At 47.2% G+C, this 22118-nt stretch overlaps 1 protein-coding gene across 1 annotated transcript in view; it reads right to left on the bottom strand.

Moving 5' to 3' along the window:
- The window catches only part of HMCN2 (hemicentin 2), a 190529-nt gene that overhangs the window by 8262 nt on the left and 160149 nt on the right, over positions 1-22118 (bottom strand). Inside the window, 15 exon segments of the mRNA XM_006834988.1 lie at positions 258-379; positions 479-616; positions 2350-2499; positions 7369-7638; positions 10366-10447; positions 12884-13074; positions 14087-14221; positions 15272-15485; positions 16425-16615; positions 16997-17131; positions 17511-17645; positions 17897-18004; positions 19160-19324; positions 20139-20260; positions 21209-21365. Coding sequence (XP_006835051.1) covers positions 258-379; positions 479-616; positions 2350-2499; positions 7369-7638; positions 10366-10447; positions 12884-13074; positions 14087-14221; positions 15272-15485; positions 16425-16615; positions 16997-17131; positions 17511-17645; positions 17897-18004; positions 19160-19324; positions 20139-20260; positions 21209-21365 — 2315 coding nt within the window.

Here is a 22118-nt window from a genome sequence, read left to right as displayed (position 1 = left end):
GTTCCCTTCAGTGTTCTTGTTTACAGAACGAGAAGGGCACTCCATCTACAAGTGTCCTGGCTCACAGCATCCTCCCTCTGGGCTCCAACTCCAAGCTATTAGTCCTTCCCCAAGCCCAAGGCCAGGCCATGGCCAGACTCTGTGGGAGTGTCAGGAAAGAAAGTGGGTCCAGCTGCTAAGGGGATAGTTGGAGCATCTCTCTCACCCACCCTATCTACATACTCCCAGGGCTAGTACAAAACAGTTTCAACTCCCACCTGCACTTGGAGGTCTGCGTCAGCCAGGCTCTCGGGGATGATGCCATTGACCATCATGTTGAGGAGGAGGAGGCCATCGGGACCCACGCCCTGAGCCACCTGGGTCATTGTGAGCTGCTCCCCTGCAATCCCCACCCAGCCCAGTGTCACTGTGGGGGAGAGTCCCTGGGCTCATTGAGCCTCAGCCCCACTTGGCCCACTTTGAGGGAGACCCTACCCACCTGTAGCAAACTCCACGTGCGACTCCTGCTGGAAGTTGCCACCTGTCAGGGAGTGCCCGTTCAGGGCCTCTCCATTCTCTGCAGTCAGGGTCCAGTAGATGGGGGCAATGGCAACGATGAGTATGCGCATTAGTGGTCCTGGGCAGGCAGGGCAGGATGCCAGGGTGGATTGTGAGGATAGCCATTCTCTTGCTCCTCGCTACACCCAGGAGAACATTAACCATTTTCCTCCCTCCCCGCATTCAACCCCATGTCTACCTGGGCCAGTTATTTAACCTGGAATCTGAAAAATGGCAAAGGCAAATGCTATGGCATTGATGTGAAGATTAATAATAGTAAAAAAGGAAATGCATGTAAATTGTTAACATTCAATTCAATTCAGCAAATACTGATTAAGGATCTATGGGGTTACCACAGAGCTGGAGCCACCATGGACCCTCAATATACATTTGCAGAGCTGAATTGAAGTTCAACCAAGTTTCCTAAGTTGTAGATACCTTCTGAAAGAGATGTCTTGTTGTTGTTGTTAAGTGCCTTCGAGTTGGTTCTGACTCATAGTGCACTCTGTGTATAGGGTTTCCTAGAAGCTCATATGGTTGTGGTTCAACCTGACCAAAGAGGCTAGGATCACTCCAAACCACTGACTTCCAAAAAAAGATGAGAAATTGCTCTGGACATGGCTTCTCAGGCATTCATTCATTCACATGATGTCTGGTCCAGCTCTCAAGGCCACACTGGACCAGGCACTGGGCAAGGGGAAAGGTCCTGCTTACTCAGGGTCATGGGCAGGGTCAGTCAAGCTTCTCAGCTTTGTTGCAACTGTTGACTCAGAAGAGAAGTGCTAGGAGACTGAAGTTTATGGAGCAGAATCAGCTTAGCCTGTCTGTTACTTTTTTCCACTAAACAGAGCCCGGCCCTTCTGGTTTGGGGCCGGATGCTCCTCCACGGCTACTGCTGGACTAACCAGCTGTGTCTGGGAAGCATCTTGCTTTATTCATCACTCTCTGCTGACAGCCAGCTCTGAGTGACATCCCAGTCAAAGTCCCTGATCCAGGACAGGTCTGTAGTCAAGGCCAGCTTCCTTGAGCTACCCTGTCAGCACTGCTCTCTCCTCAGCTCTCATGAGCTAGCACAGGATCCCTTGGGAAGGGCAAGACTTCAAGGTCCATGAAATCTGGGTTTGAGTCAAACCCAAGAAGATGCTGAGATGGTGAACATCTCTCCAGCAGCACCTTCTTTGCCTATATGCTTAGGACACAATTTTACAGGAGTTTGAGAGTGGACTATTCTTGGTTCTCTGGGTCTTGGGTTAATACTCTGGACTGCAAAATCGTCTGAACAGCAAGGTTGGTGGTTCAAGTTCACCAGCCACTCCTCAGAAACCCTGTACAAGGTTGACGCGAGTCAGAACTGACTCGACAGCACTTAACAATAACATGGGTATTCCAGCTCATTTTGGTTTCTACACCTTACCCTTTTCTGCCCCCTCCAGCTCACAAGCCCCTGACTCTAACAGCGGGGGGGAAAAAAACGCCTACAGCACTCAGCGGCTTCAAAAACTGTGATCTTACCTTCTGCATCCACATAGCCCTAACTAGTTTACACTCCCTCTTGGTCAGATTTTAACTCCAGTTCTTTTGTTCTGTGGAGGGGGCAGGAGGGTGGAAAAGAAGTTGTCTAAACCTAAATCCACCTCGGCTTGGAATCAGCTTCTAGTAAAGGCTGCAATGCTGGGCAGTTGGCTTCCCTCTAGGTTAGGCCACAGCAAGCTCAGAACACAGTCTTTGCTTCCTGGGCCTAGCATGTATCAGATGGTCCCTGAGGGCTGGGACAGTGGACAATATTCAGGTGACACTCTAGCCTCTGCTTACCCACATTTGCAGGGATGTGGCTGATGCTGCTCCGGATAGTGGTGGTCCCAGAACGTGTCTCCTGTTGCACACTGGTGTTGAGAATGGCCTCACCAAATTCCTGGCCATTGATCACTCCGCTCATGCTGCCCCGGCTCCCCTTGGGCTCCACTGTGAGGCAAGAAGAGAGTAACAATAGCACTTATTAACCACCTCAGGATAATGCACTGGAACTCACGGTTCGTTTGAACCACCAGGTTGGTAGTTCAAACTCACCAACAGGTCCTCGGCAACCCTATAGAGGGTCTCTATGAGTTGGAATCAATTCAACGACACTTAACACCAACAACTCTCAGTATAAACGGGTATTACTGTTATTCTCATTTCACAAAGGAGGAAACTAAGGCTCAAGGGCACGTGGTTAACAGGTGAAGCACTCAAAGCTCTGAGAGCTGAGAGACTGTGGGAGGAAGTGGGTACTGGGGGTGAGGGCACCAGCTTCTATTGCTGGCTTTGCCATCACCTTCCTTGAAACCTGGGTAAGTCAGGCCCCCAAACCACATCTGAGTTTGCTTATTTGTAAGATGGGAAGATGAGACCACAAGCAAACCAAAGACCTGTTGAGTGGTTTTAGAATGCCAGGAGACCGTGATGGTAGGAACTGCCTTGCTGCTGGAGGAGCAAAGGGTGAAAGGCAGGGCAAGGGACTGAGTACCACTGCTTGAACTTCCTCCATTCCATCAGAGGCCTGGCTTCAGCTACCCCACAGCTGATCTGGTTGGGTGGGCTGCGGTCGTCAGGCACTCTTCCACACTAATCAGATGGATGGTGTGGGCACAGAACAGCACTTCCTCTGCCTAATGGACCTGTCTCATTTGGGCAGATGGCATTCTAGGGGGCAAGAAACAGAAGACAGCCTGCCTCTCCGCTCACCAGCTCTCAGGGGAAATTACCAACAAATTGCCCATGATCTGTCGAAAAAATAACATAAAACATCCAACTGCCAGGATCCCAAATGGGTAAATCGAGGGGCTGGTTAATTTTGAATTCCAGGAAGCAGTGCGTTTCCTGCAACCCAAAGCTGGGGCTTGATGAGATTTGATGTACATCTGGAATGTCTGTTCTCAATATCCACTGCTCCAGGGTGGGGTTGAGGGGTTTATGGAAAGGACAGGAGGAGAAGGGCTGTGAACCTACCCCTGAACTTTGTATGATTTTGTTTTTAAAAACATTATTTTGTTGTTTTGTTGAGAATATACATAACGATACATACACCAATTCAGTAGTTTCTACATGTACAATTCAGTGATATTGATTACATTCTTCAAGGTGTGCAACCATTCTTGCTCTTCTGAGTTGTACCTCTGCCATTAACATAAAGTCACTGTCCCTAAGGTTCCTATCTAATCTTCGGAGTTGCTGCTGCTGTTGATTTGATCCCAGATAGATCTTAAAAGACCTTAATGCTCAAGGCAGACCACTCTTTGCTAGTAAAGCTAACTATTATTTGGTTTTATGAAGACTTCTAGGATGTTTTTGGTTTAAGGTTAAAGATGATCTCAGGGCAATAGTTTCAGGGGTTCATCCAGTCTCATGGCTCCAGAAAATTTGAGGTTCATGAGAATTTGTAATTTTGTTTTGCATTTCCCCTTTATGATCAGGATTCTTGCTCCATAACCCATCCTTGGATTTCTAAGAGAATGAGGAGGGATATGGGGGAACTGCAGAGAAGAAGTCAGCAGTATAACCAAGGTAACGCTGCAAGGGACCAGGGAATTGGAATCTAGGAACGGCACATGGCTGTGGACTTTCTTCATAGTGACTCAGCAGCCTCTTGTCTCCCTCAGAGTCAGGCTTATGGGGAGGGAGGGGTGCAACAGGCAGGGAGATAAGTCAAGTTTGTAGTTAATAAAAAAACTAGTCACCATCTAACTGATTCCAACTCATCGTGACCCTATGTGTGTCAGAGTAGAACTGTGCTCCACAGGGATTTCTATGGCTGCTTTTTAAGAAGTAGATTAACAGGACTTTCTTCTAAGTTATCTCTGGGTAGAATCAAACCTCCAGCCTTGTGGTTAGCAGCTGAGAATGTTAACCATTCACATCATCCAGGGATATAGTTCATAGTTAACAAAACAAAAGAAGATCCCCAAACCCAAACCCAGTGATGTCAAGTTTATCTGATTCATGGTAACCCATGTGTTGAACTGCTCCCTAGAGTTTTCTGGGCTGTAATCTTTATAGAAACAATTTACCAGGACTTTTCCACAGAGCTCCTGGGTAGGTTCGAACTGCCAACCTTTAGGTTAGCAGCCAATTGCAAATCGCTTGTGCCACACAGGCTTTCTTAGTTTATAATTAAATCCCAAACCAAACCCACTGCTAGCAAATTGATTCCAACTCATAATGAAGTAGGGTTTCCTAGACTATAAATCTTTTTGGGAACAGACAGCTTCATCTTTCTCCTACAGTGTGGCTGGTGGGTTTGAACTTCCAGTCTTACAGTTAGCAGCCCAATACCTAACCCATAGCACCACCAGGCCTCTTTAGTTTATAGTTAAAAAATCAAAACCAAACCCACTGTCTTCGAGTCAATTCCAACTCACAGTGACCCTGTATCAGATGTCCCAGGCTGTAAATCTTTATAGGAACAGAAAGTCTCATCTTTTTCTTGTGGAATGACTGGTGGGTTTGAACTGCTGACCTTGAAGCTAGCAGTCTGGTGCTTATCCTACAGTGCCACCAGGGATCCTCAGTTTATAGTTGTTGTGTGCCATAGAGTGGGTTCCAACTCATAGTGAGTGGCTGGTGGGTTTGAATGACTGACCTTATGGTTAGCAGTACAGTGTTTATCCTATACTTTATAGCTGTTGTTGTTGTTGTTAAGTGCCTTTGAGTTGGTTCTGACTCATAGCGGTCCTGTATATGGTAGGGTTTCCAAGGAGAGGCTGATGGATTTGAACTATCGATCTTTTGTTTAGCAGCTCAGTGCTTATCCTACCGTGCCACACATAGTTGTTGTTGTTAAGTGACGTCGAGTCAGTTCTGACCCATAGCGACCCTGCATAGGGTTTCCGAGGAGTGACTGGTGAGCTTGAATCGCGGACCTTGCAGTTCAAATGGCTTTGCAGTCTGGCGCATTAACCCACAGCGCCACACCAGGACCTCTAAAACTTAGAACCTTTTGTTTGTTTGTTTTTAATCTAGCAAAGCCTTTTAAAGGAATTCATCCTGTAGAAATGTTCAGACCAGTACACAAAGATGTGACCACATTGTGGTTTGTGGAGGGCTAGCTGAAAAAAAAACAGAGTCCTGATGTGGTACTGTACGATAAGCACCGGACTGCTAACTGCAAGGTTAGTAGTTTAAAACCACCTTGGAAACCAACCCTATATAGGGTTGCTGTGAGTTATAGCTGACTTGATGGCACTTAACAGAATCAAAAACAACTGAAAAATAAACTATGTTGCTTATTTATCAAAGCTAACAACAATTAAGTTTAAAAAATGTTTTCATACCATGGAATGATATGAAGCCATTAAAGAGGATGTGGACTTAGGTTTAATGTCATGAAATGCTGTCCATGGTAGAGTAAGTAAACATGGCAGGTCATAAAGACAATCTGTTAATTTGATCTTGTTTGCAAGAAGAAAAGAAAATGGATTTTTCATGTTGTTGTTGTTGAGTGCCGTTGAGTAGGTTCTGACTCATACCAACTCTCTATAGAGTTTCCAAGGAGCAGCTAATGGGTTTGAACTGCCGACCTTGTGGTTCACAGTCCAGTGCTGATTCTACAGTGCCACACCAAGAGTCCCTGTATCGTCTGTACTTACAGAAAAAACTATGGAAGAATATGCTCAAAAATAGCCCAAGCTATTTCTGGTCATTGATTATGGGAGATAATTGATCACTAGATTTTTCTTCACAGATTTCTTTATTGTTTGATCTGTCTACAATTGGTATATATGAGGAGGGAAATGTTGTTTATGTTAATAAAGACACTATGATGTGCAGAGCTCTGTGGTTTGAGTTGGGGGCTTCTCAACAGGAGAAGGTAAGAATTGGGCCTAAGCTCTGAAATAAAGGGAGAGTCTGCTCAGGCCTGAAGCTGCTCAAAACATAACAGCTGAGACTGATGTCACTGACATTTTCATTGAACTTTATAAATCACCGTATTTCAGAGTCACATCTATTGACCCCTGCTGGCAAAGCTGAGCAGACCAGGGTCCAGAGAGGGTCCCATAGTTGCTTGACAGTCGGTTTCAAGTAACAGAGTATCAAGCTGGTTTCACGTTTAGTCCCAATCCCAATTAGTCAAGAAATACTGCCTGGAGAAGGGCTCCTGGAGGAGGATTCTGACATTGCAGAGATAGATCAGTGAAACCTGCTGCCATGGACGGGATGAAGACATGACGTGACAGCTATGAAGTATTTACTAAAGCGACACAGATCATTCTGAAATAACAGTCTGTGAATTTTCTTTATGTAGTCCTGAATAATTTTACAGTAGTTTCTCAGTATAGTCCTTTTCTCAGTTTTAAAGTTTGGTTTGGCCCAAGTGAGTAGGGAGTCCTGAGATGGTAGGGGTTAGGAACCCCATAAGCAGTATTTTTCATTGGCCACCTTCTGTGGTCAGGCAGTGTGTGAAGCTCAAAGCAAGCATTAACTCATATATTTTCACAGTAATTCCTGAGGTGGGCACTAACAGATAGATACCCTTGTTTTATTCTGTCAACTTCCTGGAGCTACTGAGTGTCCAAAGAGAGGGCGTGTCTTTGCCAAGTAAGTTGGACTAGACAGGGTTTCCTGCCCAAGATGACCACCAAATACTTAGAATCCCTAAGACTCAGCTTCCACAGCTGCAGGTGAACAGGGTAGATAAGTTGATCCCTAAGGTCCTCCCAGATGGTTCTCAGTGCAGAGAAGAATTGGGGAACTAGCAGGGAAAGAGGCTAGGTCCTCCAAAAGAGCACACAAATTTATATCATGGAGCAACCCCTCACTCTGTCCATGAAAGTTCTGGGCTTGAAGACCCCATACCTCTTACAGCCAAGAACGCCTGGGCTGTGGCAGACCCCAAGAGATTGTGAGCGACGCACTCATATACACCAGCATCCTTGGCCTCCACGCGCTCCAGCCACAGGCTCCCATCTGGCAGGGTCCGGAGCCGCCGGCTGGCCCGCAAGGGCTGGCCTGCCCTCAACCACTCCACTGTGGGCACTGGCTCTCCAGTGGCCTGGCACTGCAGGGCCACGTCCTCCCCAGATCTCACTGCCATGTCCTGGGGCTCTACCTGGAACACTGGGGCACCTGTGAGAATCCGGGGGCAGCTTTTTAGAAACATTTTGGAATTTTTAAGTGATCATATTCAATTAGACAGATTAGAAACTACAGAGACAGAAAGATGCTATCCCCCTGTTAACATTCCTTAGTATTTTCTTCTAACTTTGCATTTGCTTTTATTTTCCTTATGAGAATATGACCACAAACCCACTTTTTATTTTACTTCACAATATTTCATATTTGTTTAGCACCAAAGAAGACAGTAAAGGAGGAAGAGAGAAATACAAATCATATGCGACATACAGAAAGCAAACAGCAAATGTCAGACATAAATCCAACCAGATAAATAACTACATTAACTGTGGACAGGTTAAACACTCCAATCATAAGGCAGAATTGACAGACTTGTCTGGAGCCAGAAATCTATTGCCATCCTTGACAAAAACTCTGAACAGACTAGCATAGAAATAGAATTTCCTCAACCTACATATGCTCTTATCTTGAGCCAATGTGGACATGGAAAGAAATTAAAGGTATACAGATTGGCAAGGAAGATCATGAACATAATCTTATGTGCAGGAAATCCTAAGGAATCGGACAAAAATAAAAGAAAAAACCTAGAACTAAAAACAATTTTAGCAAGGTTGCAGGGTACAAAAATCACAACATAAAAATCCATTGCATTTGTACATATTAGCAATGAACAATCAAAAATCTGAGAAAACAATTTCATTCACAATAGCATTAAAAAGAATAAAATACTTAGTAATAAATTTAACAAAAGAAGTATATGATCTACACAGTGAAAACTACAAACTATTGATGAGAGAAATTATGAAGACCTAAATAAATGAATAAAAGGAGTCCTAGTGTGGCACTGTAGGATAAGCACTGGACTGCAATGTCGGTTTGAATTGCAAGGTTGGTGGTTCAAACTTATCAACTACTCTGTGGAAACCCTATATAGGGTCACTGTGAGTAAGAACCGACTCAACAGCATTTAACAACTAGAAATATAGGATTTCAATATAAAAAGAAAAAAACAAGAAATTTAGGTTCTTATACCTCCTGTAAAAACTACCTTGAAGAGGATCATTAACCTAAATGTAAGAACCAAAACTATAAAACTAGACAAAAACGTGACTTTGGGTTATACAAAGATGTAAAAAAAATATGTCAAACAGGATCCATAAAAAATAAAATGGAACTTAATGAAATTTTAATAATTTTGCTTTCCAATGGCACCATTAAGAAAATAAAAAGACCAGCCATAGGCAGCTGAGGACTCATGGAAAGAGTCCATAGACTCATGGAAAGAGAAAGACTGAGTGTTGGCGGCCAGGAGGCAGGCTTACAGAATGTGCCTTTTTGTTATTTAAATTGTCATATATTCCTGAGTGTTTTTGTGTACAACTCCCTCCTCCCCAAATGAAACAACAACAAAAAAGAAAAAAACAGAGGGAATAGAAGCATATACCGTTGAATGATGATGCACAGAGGAAATTGGAATCATTACAATGAAATGAGTGTAAAACCGATGTTCTCCCATGTAAACGATCACTCAATTCACAACAACAACAACAAAGAAAAGCAAGGCATAGAATGGGAGAAAATACTTTCAAATCATATATCTGATAAAGGACTTGCATCTCAATGACATGTAAAGAATGCTTATAATTCATTAATGATACAATCAACCCAATTAACAAATAGGCCAAAGATTTGAACAGACACTTGACCAAAAAAAGATACATGAGTAACTAGTAAACACTTGAGAGATAGCTGCTCAAAATAATTAGTCATAACACAAATGCAAACTAAAACCATTTCATATTTACTGTTGTTAGGTGTGTAGAGTTGATTCTGACTCAGAGTAAACTCAGGTGAAGGAATAGAACTGACCCTCAGTGTTTTCCAGGCTGTGACCTTTAAGGGCAGATCACCAGAGCTTTCTTTTGTGCCACTGAGTGGGCTCAAAGTGCCAACATTTCAGTTAGCAACAGAACTTTCTCACCACTAGAATGTTAACATTAACTGACAATACCAAGTGTCGGTGAGGATGTGGAGAAATTGAAGTCCTTATACATTGCTGATGGAAAAGTAAAACAGTTCAGCCACTTTGCAGTTTCTTAAAAAGCTAAACATACACTTGTCATTTGGCCCAGCTCCTAGGAATCCTTCCAAGACAAATGAAAACATATTTCCACACATAGAGTCCTCTGGGAATAAATACTAACCTATTTTCTGATCTGGTTATGGGTTACACGGATGGGCCCATTTTATGAAATTTCATTTGAGTTGCACGTGATGATAGTTAATGTCCACTTGTATGCATATGTGTTTTAATCTTCAGTAGAAAGTTTAATTTAAAAATGCCTATCTAGATTGCTTCACAGGGTTATTCTGAGACTCAAATAGTGTGCTGCAAACTATAAACTGCTTGGCAAATGTAAGGGCTGTTGCTGTGGTCTGGGGGATTCTTTTCAGTTTTGTATGCCCAATTCCCTCCAGATCTGGGTATTGATTTACTACAACCCTGAGTGCTGAAAACCATTTCATAAGATTTAAATTGTATATGCTGAATAAATATTCATAACAGGCTTTAAGTCCTTGGGTTCTCTCTCTCCCTTCTCTGTTCTTATCACACAGCCATGGCCACACTAGCCACAACCTCCGAGTGTCCACTTCATACTGTCCTGTCCCTGTCCTGCTGAGAAGAGCCTGAGACCAGGGCAAGGGGAGGCTGAGACTCACTCTGAAGTACGAGGATCACCACTTTCTCCACTGCACCTATCTCGTTCTCCGCCAGGCACTGGTACCTTCCAGCATCGTCCATCTGCAGATGGGCACAGGAGGGGAGGGGGACTGAAGTGTCAGGAGGATTAGGAGAGGGGAGCATCTTGGGGCTGCTGGGCATTGAAAGGGGTGCTGACCAAGGCCCATCTAATCAGAAGGGAGCTTAAATCATAAACCTGCATGAGGCCCCAGATTCTTCCCCCGTCAAAGTACCAGAAGGCTTCTGTCAATCAAGATTCAAAGAGAATCCAGTCCTGCTTCCCACCCTGGAACTGGGGTGGAAGTGGGAGGGTGGGTGGTGATGGAAGGTATAGATTTGTTATCCCAGGTGAATCACATGTTGAAATAGAGTTTCACTTCTCCTACAAAGTATACGTTGAAATATTATTGTTCTGTGGAATGTTATTAGACCTTCCTTGAAAAATAGGTTCCATGAATAAGTAAGTTTTGGGGAAACTGAGTTACATAACAACACACTTCTGAACTGTAAGATTCTCGGGGCTTTTATTGCATTGGTGGGCATTGTGAGTCTTGCAGAACGGAGGGTAGTTTGCAGCATTTCCCTAACTTAGGTGATAAACGCGTTCTTGTGGGTTCCATTCTGACTCATAGCAACCCTGTAGAGTAGAGCAGGACCCTCCCACAAGGCTCCCAAGGCTGTAAATCTTTATAGAAACAGATTCCCACATCTTTCTCCCTTAAAGCAACTGGTGGATTTGAACCACCAATCTTTTGGTTGTCAGGTGAGCTCTTTGACCACTATGCCACTAGGGCTCCTTTACTGAGGTGATTGTTGTCGTTGTTAAGCATTGTTCCATGACCCTATATAGGATTTCCGAGGAGTGACTGGTGGGTTTGAACTGTCAGCCTTGTGTTTAGCAGTCCAGGGCTTAACTACACCAGGACTTAGGTGATAGTCCCTCTATTTTACAGATGAAGACATTGAGGCTCAAACAGGGACGTTCACATCCTGAGAAATTTTGTTCTCAGGATATTCATGAACATGGATGTTCTGGAATCTGAAACATTAGTTCAAGGTTCACTCCTGGGTAACAGCACAGCTGTGTGAGGAACTGGGGGGTGTAGCCTGGGGCCACTGTTCATACCTAAATGAGGATAGCCTGGAGCCCCATCCAAGGGACCATCAGAGGGTAACATGGCAAAATGACGAGTGTAGATTTGGGGTCAGAGCCCAACTCCACCATTTACCATACTCAGCCTATTTCCAAAGACATTGCTATACCTTTGGAGTCTCAGTTTCCCCAGCTTTAAAATGGTGTTAATAACTGCTAGAAATGTGAGCATTAAATGACGTTTGCAAAGTGTGAAATATAGTGCCTGGTCCACGGTAAATACTCAGGTACTGCTAACTATTATTGCTGCTGCTATTATTATTATTTGTTGTTGTTGTTAGTACTGTTAAGTCAGTTCCATCTCAGTGATCCTAAGCTGTAAATTGTCATGGGAGCAGAAAGCCTCATCTTTCTTCTATAGAGTGGCTGGTGGAGTTGAACTGCTGACCCTGTGCTTAGCAGTCCAGCGCTCATCCTACAGTGCCACGAGCTGTAACTATGACCACTAGAGTTGCTATTATTACTAGGTCTTTTGTTAGTACTATTTAGGGGCAGGTTTCTAGGCTGGTGAGATCAAGGGCCCCTAAGATGAGCTTGAGTCAGGACTAAATTGTGGGTTTCTGCAGGATCACTGAACTTGGGACCTAGAAGAGGAGTGATGAAGGGACAGCCTCAGTGCTCAATGCTTGGAGACATTATGGAGTAGGAGTCAGGAGACTAGATTGGACTTCTATATATTAGCAATGAACAACAACATCCACAAAATCTAAAAAAACAACTCCATTCACAAAGAGCACTTAAAAGAATAAAATACATAGTGACGTATCCTGCCTCTGGGACTTTCTGGTTGTGAGGCTCTGAGCAAATCACTTAGCCTCTCTGTCCTTTAGTGTCTTCATCTGTACAGTGCCACTCCAGGACTCCAGGCAAGTAATAGTGCCCCCATTTTATAGATGAAGATACTGAGGTGGAAAATGGGGGCACTGTTATTTGCCTTGGAGTCCTGGTGTGGAACCACAGTGTCAGTGGTTCAAATCCACCAGTTGCTCCTCAGAAACCCTATACAGGGATGCTATGAGTTGGAACCAACTCGATGGCACTAAACAACAACAATATTACGTGCCCAGCTTGTCCCATTGGCCACAACCCACAGACTAGTCTTGCTTAAAATATCTGGGATGGTTCATCTCATTGATTTCTCATCATTAACCTACGAGGTAGAAAAAATAGTAGCTGCATTAAATGGATGGGTTACTGAAGCACAGAAAAGCTACATAATGATCAGGAACATGCTTTATAAACTGTGGAGTGCAATGCCAACCTGAAGAACCCTTCTGAACAGTCAGGATGAGCCCAGAGTTGTCCCTGGTGGCCCTATCTCTGAGCATCAGGCTGCTTTTTACCTCAGTCCTTTGGATGGTCAGTGAGCCATTTTGCAGCTGGTGCCGGAGAAGGCTGCCCCGCAGTGGAAGGTCATCCTTGTTCCAACGGATGTTGGGCACTGGGTCTCCATGGACCATACAGTCCAGCTGGATGCTGGTCCCCACAGGTTCCACCAGGTAGGAGAAGGCCTTCCCTTGTAAGACTGGAGCCTCTGCACAGACATCAATTTAGTCCTGAGATGAGGGCTCAGGTAGGAGGTTCCCTTAAGACTCAGTCCCACCCAACTTCTGCCCACAGGGGCTTTCAGAGTCTCCTACTGCCCAGCATGGCTGTGTATAGTCAATACATCAAGGATGAAAAACAACTTCTATGACATGGGTCAAATGAAAAAGCCTGGTGGTGGTTGCCAGGTAGACTGTGTTGAGAAGGATTTTGAGGATGAGTAGTAGCAAATTTTGAGGGAGCAGTGCGATGATCGATTATTGATGCCTGAGACAGGATCGCTATCATCAACTCTATGATACAGGAACATAGTGTTCTGTGTGCCATTGCTCTTATAGGTGGATTACCCCAGCTGTAGAGCCCCCTGTCAGGTAGTTTGGAAAACAAGAACTATGTGATCATTAAGACACCTTGATTGTACACAGCAACAGCGTTCCTTGATCCTCATTTCGTTTGAATTTCAAAACTTTGCAGTTTCCATTTTTCCTGAGGTTGAATCTACCAAACACTACAGTTGTGTCCTGGCTGTTCATTTTCCTCCATCAAGTCCCACCCCACTTCACCCACCCTGAAGTGTCACTGAGAGTTACAGTGCTGCCTGTAGAGGAGCAAGGACATAGTGGACGATTCGCACGCTGGCAAGCTTCACACAGTTTTCTGCATGGCTACCTGGCCCCCAATCTTTCTGCCCACACTGGCACTGCCCAGCTGAGGGTAGTCTTATAGGCCAATTAGTCAGATCCCCAGTTCTACTGGTACCTGGAATCCTCTGGGGGAGCAAAAAAAATACCGATGCCTGGGCTCCAGCTCAGAGCTTCTGGTTTAGTCTGGGGTGAAACCTGGGCCTCGGTATTCTATAAAGTTCCAACAGGGGATTCTACTGTGCAGTGAGGCAGATGAGTCACTCATTAACAGACCAGGAGGCCAGTTCCTTAAAAGCCTGTCATCTGGGTGGGTTCTGCAGAGGACTGAGAGAGAAAGGCTACTCAGGCATGTCCTACCCTTCACGTGGACGAAGCTGACCGCCTGCACACGGCCCACTCGGTTCTCTGCCCAGCAGATGTAGATCCCGCTGTCCTCTCTAGTGACTGCCAGCCGCTGCAGCGTGCTCCCACCATCCTGTTCTGACACCCCCTCTGCGGCAGAGAAAGAGACATCCCAGGGGGACTCTGAACCCAGGAGGACAGGGATCCCTTGCCCTGAATACTTAACTCAGGCCTGGGGACCCAGCAGGTGCTGAATAAAGGTGTGGAAAACAAGTGTTCCTTCTCCCTTGGTGGAAGCCTAACCAAGTCAGACATGTTTGTGGGAGGCACAGGCCAAATTCAAGGATGTGACAAAAGATCCAGCTTTTTGCATGTTCAGATACACACAGTGACCCTGATGAGTGACCTGATGAGCAGGTCTTTAGGGACCTGTTAACATATGGCATGGAAATGCAATCTCTTAATGCGCTTTGTGAATTTTTGTGATGGATTATGTACTGCCCTTACAACAGGAATTGGGACAAGGGCTACATTGATTGGGCATTTGCTCTGGGTGAGGCTCAGTATCAAATGTGCCTCCTGTGTTAAATCATTCCATCCTCAGAACCTCCTGTTGCCCCATTTTACAGATGAAATAGTTGTGCTCAGAAAGGTTGAGTCATTTGTGTGAGGCCCCTGCCCCAGGAAGAGCTGGGGGCTCAGCAAGGTTTCTTTGCAGGTGGGAAGGCTTGCTCCTACACTGGTTCCACAGCTGGCCTCGAACTGCAGAGGGAATAGCTCCTGATGTTCATACTCTAAAGCAGGAAAGTGTCATTTTGCAATGGCAAAAACTTAGCGATTTAGCAATTCAGCAAATGCTTATTGAGCACCTACTATGCACCCTAAGGTTTCCAGGTAGGAAGATAGTGCCCTACCAGGGAAAAGGGTTCGCAGAGTGGGCTTTTCCATCTAGCCCCTAAGTCTTGGGTGAGTCTTCGTTGTAGGTGGCTTCTCATCTGCTCTGATGTGTGATTGGAGCATGGTACACACACATATGTTTGTCCTGACCATCCACAAAGGGCCATGTTTAGAGACCCAGAAACCACAGGACCAACCAACACCCTATTGGTCTCCATTAGGTAGGGTCTTCCCATCTGCCCATCCCTCCTTGAGCTCCCAGGGTCCTAGGCACCTTCCCATCTGCCTCTATCATTCCCAGACCTGTGACCAGCCTGTCATTGACGGTCCAGCCAATCCGAGGGGTGGGACTGCCGCGGGCTGCACATCGAAGCCACAGTCTCTCTCCCAGGCGCAGGCTGCGGTCCCCGGGCAGGGTGGTGAACACAGGCAGTGCCAGGATGGTCAGGTGCACACGGCGGCGGGCACGGCCCACAGCATTCTGAGCTGTGCAGGTGTAGGTACCAGCGTCCTGACTCTGTGAGCAGAGGGAGCCATGAACCTGAGCATCCAGCCCAGAGAGGTGAAGTGACTTGCCCAAGTCCTCACACCTGGCAGCATGGATGCAGCGATTCCATTTATGGAGCACCTACTCTGTACCAGGCCCTGCATTGGTTCATTTACTTTTGGTGTTTCTTTATAGAGTCCAGCAAGGCACAGAGACATTTGAACAGGGCCTTGGAGCTCAGCACCGTCCTATCTGAACTCCTGATGGCTATGTCTGTAGTCTCCAAGTGTGGATTCCACCTAAGCAGCCACTCATTTCCTGGATACCTGGTCATTTTGCAATTGCAGAATCTGATGCGTGTCTGATTAGGGAGGGAGGCTAGGGAGCCTCACCCATGTCCCAGGCTCAGCTCCACCTCTAGACCGGGAAGGATATCCAACATCAGGGTGGTTTGAGAATAACCTTGTGTGATTTGAGGACCCACAGACATCATCGACCCGTGGGCCTGGGCTGCCTCCCTCCCCAAAAGGGCAGGCTATGGAGGCCCAGGTTCAAATATTGTTTCTGCCTTTTGGCTACAATGTGTCTTTAGAAAACTGAGTACACTCTGAACCTTGTTTTCTTTATCTGTGTCTAGGGACGATAACACCCATCTCCCAAGGTTCTTGGGATTAAACGACTGCACTGGGCTCAAGGCAGAGCATGAGAGGCAATGGGTACTCAGCTGATGTTTACTCCTGCTGGTGTTTCAATTATTCCACTGGATGGCTAACCACAAGGCTGGTGGTTCAGACCCACCAGTGGCTCTGTTGGAGAAAGATAAGGCTGTCTGTGCCCATAAAGATGTGTAGTCTGGGAAACTTTATAGAGAGCAGACCTACTTTGCCTTCGAGGGTTGGTATGAGTTAGAATTGACTCCATGACGGTGGGTTGTGTTGGGTCAGGGTACTCCGCAGGCCAGGCCCTCACCTCTGAGTTCTTCACTAGCAGCTCCCCAGAAGGCTGAATGGTGAACTTGCCCTCAGTTCCAAACACAGGTTGGCCATCTTTTTCCCAGGTGATGTCGGGCTCAGGACTGCCCCTGGCCGTGCAAGGCAAGAAGGCGTGGGAGCCTTCAGTGGTGGACAGGTCTGCGAGGCCACTCTCGATTATGGGTGGGACTGGGGGCAGAGAAAGGTTCACTTAGGGCTGGGCTCTGATTGGTCCATCATGTCTCCTTTATCTTTGGAGACAATGATTGCTGTTCTAACTAAGGAAACAGCATGTTTAATTTTGTGTTAGTGCAAGCAAAGGGACAGAAATGTCTTTTGTGACTGGAGAATCAAAATTAATGAGGGATGTCATAGGAGGGGCCAGAGAGAAGGCATCAGGGATGAAAATTTATTGTCTGAAGCCAGACTCTGGGGCCATTCCTTCTAGAGCCACAAGCAGTGCTTGGGTTGGGAAGGTGCTGGAACATATTCTGATCCACTCAGCCCTAATCCCTGTCTATCAGAGGAACAAGCTCTCAGGAGCCACCTTGGTCCCTCCTTCAGGCCCACCTTGTACCACCAGCCGAGTCTTCCCCATGGCGCTGCCTGCACTGTTCTGGGCAATGCAGATGTAGTTCCCAGCATCCTCTTTGCTGGCATGGAGAATCCGAAGTTGTCCGCTGGGGAAGATCTGGGTGCTTGCTCCTGGATGCAGTGGGGGGAAATTGGGAGTTAGAGACTAGGGCGACTTGGGCTTTCTGACTTGGCACTGACAGACTTGCTGCGGTCACAGGGTGAGGGAGTGAGGTAGCCTGGTCTGGAGTCCAGTGGACCATTCTCCTTGACCTCCCGCTCCCCAGCTGGACCTCTGAGTGCTCAGCTAGAATCCAGGCTCTGGAGCGGTGAAAGGACAAGGGATGAGAGCAAAGGGCAAAACCAGAGCAGGATGGGGGCAGGCTTGTGACCTGGGAAAGGGCTTTCTGGAAGCTTTTCAGCAGGCCTACAGAGTGTCCCAGAAAGGAGGGGGAATGCCAGGCCTGTGCCATTCTCTCCCCTTCCCCTACTGGCTGCCATGGAGACTCACCTGCAGGGATGCTGAGCCCCTCCTTCTGCCAGATGATGTTTGGCCGGGGGATGCCTGAGGCTTCACAAGGCAGCGCTGCCTCCTCCCCCTCCACCACCTGAACTGTGCTGGGCAGTGGCTTCACCACAGGGGAGGCTGCAAAAGAACCGAGCAGAGAACCCTGGGGTGCCTGTAACACCCAGTTTCCCCAACCAGAACCTCTGAGCAGTGGAGACAGGCCTCTAAAGGGACAAGGGGGCTCTGAAGACCTCTCCAAGGAGGTGGCAGCAGGGTCTGGCACCAGGAGTCAGATCTAAGACAGGTCCAGGTCCTCGCTTTCATCTCCAGTCCCCCAGCTGCCCCTGCCTCTGCCTTGCTCTAAGAGTGTCTTACTCAGGAACTCTTACCTTGCACAGTGAGGACCACATGCTTGTGGGCCATACCAGCAGAGTTTCGGGCTGTGCAGGTGTAGCGGCCAGCATGGATAGGAAGGGCCTGTCCTATCTCCAGGGCACCTGTGGGTAGAAACCAGGCCTAGAGAGGAGCCAGGAGACTGGGGCAGATGGGCCCAGTGATGGAGAGGCCTGGGTTCTTAAACATCCAGGCCAGACAACCTGCCTCCCCTGCTCACGTGTAAACAACATTGGGGATCAGAGGTGGGAACCTGGGTTCTAGGCCTGCCCTTCTCCCAGCCCATAGCATAAACATGGGCAGATGGGTTACATTCTTTAGGTCTTACTTTCCCTGTATGTTCAAACAGGAATCAGAAAAGGTGGTCTCCGGGATCCTTCTGGCTGCGATGTGTTAGGGTCTGTCCTGGCAGATCCACAGTTCCATGAGTCCTAACCCTGTTCTCCTCACCATGCTATTACGGACACTTACCTCCTTCAGGAAGCCTCCTCTGCATACTGCCACCTCTCACCTTCCCCTTAGCCTTGAGGACTCAACGAACATCATCTTCACCTTACTGGACTACAGACTACACTTTAGCATAGGCTTCTAAGTCATCCTCCGTGAACCCCTGAGTGTCTGTCAAGTGGGTGCAGGAGGAAGGCCTACAGGACTTGTGACCACTTCCATATCCCTACCCATCTATCACTGAAAGCACAGCTTGTTTTTCAAGTTGGAATCTCCTGACCAAGTTGTTGGAAGGGAGAGCTCTACAGCTTCATAAGAGTTTGAAAATCACAGATCTAGCCAGCGGTTCCCAGACATTAGAGTTGCCAACGTTTTATGTTGACAAAGACATTACAAACCAAAAACAAACACCATCCACTATTACCTGCACTTCATAAACAAAGAAGCTTTCAACAGAAAAAATGAAGAAAAGTATTGTTTCAAAATACAGGACACACTTTCTAATTAGAGAAGACTAGCTTTATGAAAACACTCTATGTAGTCATTTTCTTCTTATTTTGCTGTGAAACGACTCTGATTAGACAACTAGCATCAGGGAACCACTGATGAATTTCTAAACTACAGTGCATGAAAGAGGTAATGAGGTCCACAGAAGGCAAGGCAGTTTCCCTAGGTCACACAGCAAGAGACTAGTAGAACCAGACCAGAGCTTTTCATGCTGCCCCACCATGTGGCCAATCAGCTCTTACCCTCTCTGCCCAGTTCTTCTCATCTCCCTTAGTAGCATCTCTCTGTGACTCGTCATCACTTACCTGAAGGTGAGACACGGTAACCACTCCCCCGCGCCCCCAGCTGGGTGCCCGCCTTGCTCCAGGACACAACTGGGGCTGGGGTGCCTGTGCTGTGGCATGTGAGGACCACGGGTGCCATCTTGGTCACAGTGAAGTCCGTCTGGTCGTCGGCAATGGTGGGAGGCACTGAAATATGAGATAAGGCTTGAGGTCTTGCTGATATCCACAGGGGAGTATATAGCTACAGGGACAGAGGGTGAAATTCTGCATGGAAACACAAAGTGGACCCTCAGTGACCAAGGGCCAGGGAGGATGTACAACAGAAGGAAAGTCACATTGCTCACTCAGCTAATCTTTTTGCTGAGGGTAGGGATACCATCCCACAGAGCTTTCTATAGAGACTGGTACTGCCACTTCACAAGACGGAATGTGTCCCAAGAAGGGGGGTGGGGCTGGTGGGATGATCCAGCTTGGATTGCGGGAAGCTAGATAAGTCTCTAGGGGGAAGTAGAACTTCGCTCAACATCTGAAAGGAGGCAGTGTTGGCTGGGTAAAGGGTGAAGGGAAAAGTGTTCTGGCAGAGGGAACAGCATGTGTGAAGGCTGCAGGTGAGGGACAACAAGCAGACAGCACGAATGGATCTCTGAGAGATTGGCTCTGGTGCAAGTGAAGCTTGGGGAGCTTGGGGCAGGATCACACAGGACCTTGTAGCTATAGTGAGACTTGGGATTCAGTCCTGGAGGCAGCGGGCAGCCATGGAGGGAGGGATTTTCATGTTGATGATGAAATCAGATTTGGGAAGTTCTGGATGGACTGAGGAGAAACCACTCCTGCAAGCCAGAAACTGTGCTTTGTAATGGGTTATACAGTTATGTTAGGGTTGTCAGTGTGGGAGAGGCTTCCTGAAGGAGGTGGTCTGTGAAGCAGGGAGCATCCAAGGAAGGGAAGGTGCTTGCCCTCACCCCAGCCCACCCCAGGTTCCTCACCCACTCCCACTCACCGTGAACAGTCACCCAGTAGAGCCTGCGGGCCTCACCCATCTCGTTGCTCACCACACACTCAAACTGGCCTGAGTCCTGGGGGCTGGGGTCTTCGAGGAGTAGGGCGTTGGAGGGCAGGAGCCTGAGCAGACGGATAGATGGACTGACACAAGCCACATGGTCTCCCTGCTAGAGTAGTCTGGATGTGGGTGTCTCATGACCATTTCCCCTCTCTGCATCTTGACCCCACCCTTGATTCTAGTAGTTTCTACATGCCCCAAGCTCACCCTGTAAATATCAGCAGTAGTTAATGCTAGGTGCTGGGAAAGTGAGTGATTTTTTGTTTTGTCCCTGTGTCTTATTACAACCCTGAACGTTTTTTACAGTAACTGTCTACAAGAATTTCTATAATCATAAACACAGGCAAATCTCTGTGACAGCAGCTCCTGTTTATTGGGAGCACCTGCTTTACATCTAGCATCTAACATAAGATAGCTTTGCTGAATTAATTGGTGAATCAGCTCGTTGAATTCTCCCAATGGTCCATCAGCTACACTTGAGAAAATGGGGACACTGAGCCTCCCCTAGAAGCCTTGTGTCTAGGATCAGCCAGCACTAACTCGAGTCCTCTTTAAACACAGTCCCTCCCAGTGTTATGAGGTCATGCATTTTTCTCTTTGGCTGCATGTCCCACCTGCTGCCAGTCGTCCACCTAATGTAAACGCCCTTCAGGTACCATAATTGGGGACTTAAGTGCTGGTTCTGGTGTTGGTGAAGGAGTCCAGTTGGCACAGTGATTAAGCGCTCAGATGTTAACTGAAAGATCAGGTGGTTTGAACCTACCAGCTGCTCCTCAGGAGAAAAACATGGAGTCTGCTTCTGTGACAATTACAGCCTTGGGAACCCTATGGGGTGGTTCTACTTGATGGCAACAGGTTTGATGCTTTGGGTTTGGCTTCTGTGTGACGTTGAGCACACCCCTGCCTCAATTGCAGACCAGGTTCCTCCTCGGTGAGTTGGACATACCCGTTTCTCTGCCTCCCCCAACTCCCTGCATCCTCTGAAGTTGCTGAAGGGATCAGCTTGTTACCAGTAAGTGTCCTGCTGCAGGCGGAAGTCCAACTTCTGTCCATTCTTCCACCAGACCGCGAGAGGCTTGGGGAAGCCGCTGGTCTCACAAGGCAGTGAGGTGCGGGTGTGGGCAGTCAGGGTCAGATTGGAGGGGCCAGGGGCGATGGCAGGAGGTTCTGGGGAGAGTGCATTCATCAGAAAACAGGGCATAGGATGGAGGCAGGGGCAAGGGGCACTGGCTACTACCCTCAACCCATCCCCAAGGAAGTAAGTGAGAGTGGGCTGAGTAGGCTCCAGAAGATGGGGTGCCTGGGATTTTCCTTATTACTGAGGCTGACATCCCCCAAATTATCTCTCCTTGAACAAGGCCTCTACTGCCCCACCAGCACATCAGCACTGAAGGCAGGGGTCCCTAGAGTGGCCTCACCCAAGTTGTCCACTGGAGTGGGAAGAAGAGCTCAGAGCATCAGATCACAGTGAAATTTAGTTTATACTTTGCATTTTTTACGTTCTGTGCATGCCTTATCACACACTTAATGAACCCTGCGGATATCCACGAGGAAGGTGGGTGGTTCAAGCCCATGAGTTGTTCCATGGGAGTAAGATAAGGCAGTCTGCTTCCCTAAATAGTTGTTGTTGTTATGTGCTGTGGAGTCGGTTCTGACTCACAGCAACCCTGTATAGGGTTTCCGAGGCTGTAAATCTTTATGGGAGCAGAAAGCCTCATCTTTCTCCCTTGGAGCAGCTGGTAGTTTCGAACTGCTGATCACGATAGCAGCCCAATTCGTAACCACTATGCTACCAGAACTCCTTTCCATAAGTAATTACAGCCTCAGAAACCCTGGGGGGCAGGTCTACGCTGTCCTAGAGAGTCACTAGGAGTCAGAATTGACTCAATGGCAGTTGGGTACTTTTGGGTCCTGGTCTGG

The sequence above is a fragment of the Chrysochloris asiatica genome, unplaced genomic scaffold (assembly GCF_000296735.1).
Source record: "Chrysochloris asiatica unplaced genomic scaffold, ChrAsi1.0 scaffold00014, whole genome shotgun sequence".
NCBI lineage: Eukaryota > Metazoa > Chordata > Mammalia > Afrosoricida > Chrysochloridae > Chrysochloris > Chrysochloris asiatica.
Note: the sequence above shows the minus strand (reverse complement) of the source record. Positions and strands in the feature narration are given on the sequence as shown.